Source organism: Octodon degus, unplaced genomic scaffold, assembly GCF_000260255.1.
Source record: "Octodon degus isolate 3935 unplaced genomic scaffold, OctDeg1.0 scaffold00016, whole genome shotgun sequence".
Taxonomy (NCBI): Eukaryota; Metazoa; Chordata; class Mammalia; order Rodentia; family Octodontidae; genus Octodon; species Octodon degus.
The window spans coordinates 16,915,727-16,919,218 of NW_004524592.1; the positions used below are offsets into that span (position 1 = coordinate 16,915,727).

Genomic DNA, 3,492 nt, shown 5'->3' on the forward strand with positions numbered 1-3,492 from the left:
GCTGTAGCTAATGATTCCAAATTATATTGAGTAGTAGTGGTGAGAGAGGACATCCTTGTCTTGTACCAGATCTAAGAGTAAAAGATTTCAGTTTTTTCCCATTTAGGATTATGTTAGCCATTGGGTTTTCATAAATGGCTTTTACCAGATTGAAGTAGAGGCCATCTATTCCAATTTTGTGTTTAACTTTGAACTTGAATGTGTGTTGGACTTTTTCAAAAGCCTTTTCTGCATCAAATGAGATGATCATATGGTTTTTAGTTTTTGCTCTATTGTTATAGTATATTACATTTATAAATTTTTGAATATTGAACCATCCTTCCATCCCTAGGAATGTATTAATTATTGAAACTGTCCTACTAATTGGTTTTGAAACTGTCTCATTGTTATGTGTTTCTCAATAAAATTAATAAAAAAGATACAATCTATTTGTGATGAATTATCAATAATTATGTATTTGCAAGGATAGCATGAGAGAATTTCCTTCCAAGGTTTGTACTTAAGTGGGTGTAGTACAATTCTTAATTACAAAGGACTAGTATGTCACTATACGTCCTTTTAACACTGTGGCTTATATAGATAGAAAAAAGTTTTAAACATAGTGAATCATGAAGCAGCTATATGCAAGAGGCATCTGAAATATGAAGAAATATGCAGATGGGGTACACAGGGGCTAGGTACTCTTTTTTTTTTTTTTTTACAGGCATAGACATCTAATAAGATTCCTGTCATCAGGGTTGCAGCAGTTACTAGGCAAAACAGTTTTGTAGCATGAACAAAGGGCCACATTCCCACTAACTCAGCTTCTCATTGATCTGACACTAGCTACATGAGGAAAAACAGTTACAATAACTGAAATGTGCAGCCAAAGCTGTGCTACAGAAAAAAGCATAGAAATACAATGAACAGAAAGTCTGGAATGTATTCTTGTGTCCTACCCAAGCCTTCACATTAGAAGTGACTTTGCATTGGGAGAAAGTTGACATGGAATCATGTGTGGAAAGACAAAGAGGATGCAATCAGAATCAGCCTTAGACACATCTGGGGCAGCACAACAGAGAGAGAAAACATGGACATTGGAATCACACTGTCTTGCAGTCAAATCCCAGCTCACACTATTCTGAGTCCTAGTGTCACCAGCTGCAAAATGATGCTGCTCCAGAAAGTCAATCTGAATTTTACTGTAAGTTACTTAATAAGTGAATTCAATGTCTCCCACACCATAGCTGGTGAGTGTCACATTTGTTTTTTTCAGAAGACAGTGTTAAGAAGACACAAGTGTTCCATGTGAGAAATTTTCTTTTGTTTTCTATTTAATTCACCTCCATTCTTCTGGACTGAATGAAACATAATACAGATTCAGTAAATATGGCATTAAAGTATCTTGATTACTATTTTTAAAATCTTTGTGATGTTTACAGTGAAATGGTTGAAATACATTAAAATAATTTGCTATTGATTTTATAATTTTATTGGTTTTAATTGGCCATTTGCATATGGCTTGAAAATGAAAAAGAGATTTCACTAAATCTGCTTTCTTACTGTTCAAGTTCCATAAAATATATGTTTGCTAACTTGAAGTTTGAAAGGTAATTAAATTTATAGAGGCAAAAGGAACTCTTCAGGGATATCTTACAGAGAATAGGTCAATCTATTTAAATTGGTGCTACTTAGAATCACTGTCTAGGACCCACAGGGAAGGAGGCAGTCTCTTTCCCTGGCCACCTTCCAATCTCCATATTCAAATATCATCTCTATTCTTGTCTGAGCTGAATTAGTGAATTTTACAAGAATTTGTGACATGAAACACTGTATGTAGATGGCAGATGTCCAACCTCTATGTGGGGAAGTGTCTGGGGCTTGCGTTTCTGTCCTCTGCTCTGATGATTGTGGAAAAGTGATCAATGGAAAGATGAAAACTCTGTCAGAGGAAAGGGAATCACTGAGTTGTAGGGATGATCTAAAAGAATGTGGAATCCAGGGATTGATGGACTGCAGCCAACAGTAGCGAGGAGTCACAATGGACAGGCCCACCTGGAAGGCTCTTACTGAAAGCAAAGACTACAGGGAAGAGGAGGAAGAACTGAGGGAAGAACTTGCGATTTCCCTCCTTTTCATCATAACTCACCCAGTGAGAAAGGTAGAAATGATTCTCTTTTCTTAAACTGTCCATTCTCCAGAAAATGCTCTGGGTTGAATGTTTCTGGAGTGGCCCACTCTGTGGGGTCCCTGTGCAGCGCTGTCAAGTTGGTCAGAATCATGGTCCCCTAGAAAAGGCAGGAGAAATTCAGGCAAGGCTTCACTCAGGCAACATGTTCATGCTCAGGGACAGGGTCTTTGACTCCCAATCTCAGGCCTGCAGATAGCTTTAGTTTCTTTACCCTGCTGAGTGCACACTTACTTCATCTCACTTTCCCAGATCATATATGTTTTTACAGGACCACTCAGAGGGACAGAATGCCATTCTTTGCTAGGAATGTTACAGGGAAGTTAGGCTACTTTTGGGTGTAGAATGGATTTGATGTATAGCAGATGTTACTGTAGGATTAGGGAGGAACATATTGGTGATGAGAACAGAGCAATGGGTTGGCTAGTCAGTACACCAGTAACCAAATCACCCAGCCCCTCAGGGACGTGATGACCATGGCAACATTACAGAGGGAAAAGACACCCCCTTCTCTTTCACTTCTCCATCCTCTTCCCTCCATTATCAATCACTCTTCCTGCTCACAAGAGGGTTAGTAACACTACCAGGTGGCCAGAGGAGAAACCCATCTCTTGAAATACATGACAAGAAATCACAGTGCCAAGAGAGTGAGCCTTTCCCTCCTGCTGCTTCATCTCATCCACGAGTGAGGATGGTCACTTTACAAATCTGGTGATTCAGTCATCTCCATTCATTTCCCACAAGGTCCTTTTTGAGGCTGCTGCTTTATCCACCTATATGCTTATAATGTCTTCTAATATTTCCACCATCCCTTTAAATCTGCTCTACATCATGAGAGCTGAGTATGATTTGAACATGACTCAATGACTCACATTGTCCATTCACTCACCTCACAAACTTGATACTCTTCTATAGCTTCCTGACTGTCTCAGGTCAGAAACCCATCCTTCGGACTCACCATGGCACCCCTCCTGTGTTGCCTTGGGTCTTGGTTACTTTTCTTGTTGCTGAGACAATATACTTACACCCAAAGTTAAAGGAGGAAATGTTTATTGTAGCTTAGTTTGTAGATATTTTAGTCCATAATCAGCTAGTTCCAAGGCAGGATGGCATAGTGGAGAGACATCACAGCATGGGCAAGAGGCATCAGAAGACAAACAGCAGCAAGCAATGCTATCATCTCTCTTTCTGTCCTTATATTTTGTACCAGCTTCTTTTTTTGGTCTTTTTTCCCCTCTTATTCTCCTGTGTTTAATTGTTTGCCCTATTTGGTGGGTTCTTTCCATTCTCATGAGGCTGTGATCAATTTGCTCCCTCTCTAGAAC

At 39.3% G+C, this 3,492-nt stretch overlaps 1 protein-coding gene across 1 annotated transcript in view; it reads right to left on the minus strand.

Moving 5' to 3' along the window:
- Positions 1-2,117: 2,117 nt before the first annotated feature.
- Positions 2,118-3,492, minus strand: part of LOC101568222 (cytochrome P450 2J2-like) — a 55,252-nt gene continuing 53,877 nt past the window's right edge. The window contains exon 6 of the mRNA XM_023710064.1: positions 2,118-2,267. Within this exon, the coding sequence (XP_023565832.1) occupies positions 2,118-2,267 (150 nt within the window). The remainder of the gene's footprint in view (positions 2,268-3,492) is intronic.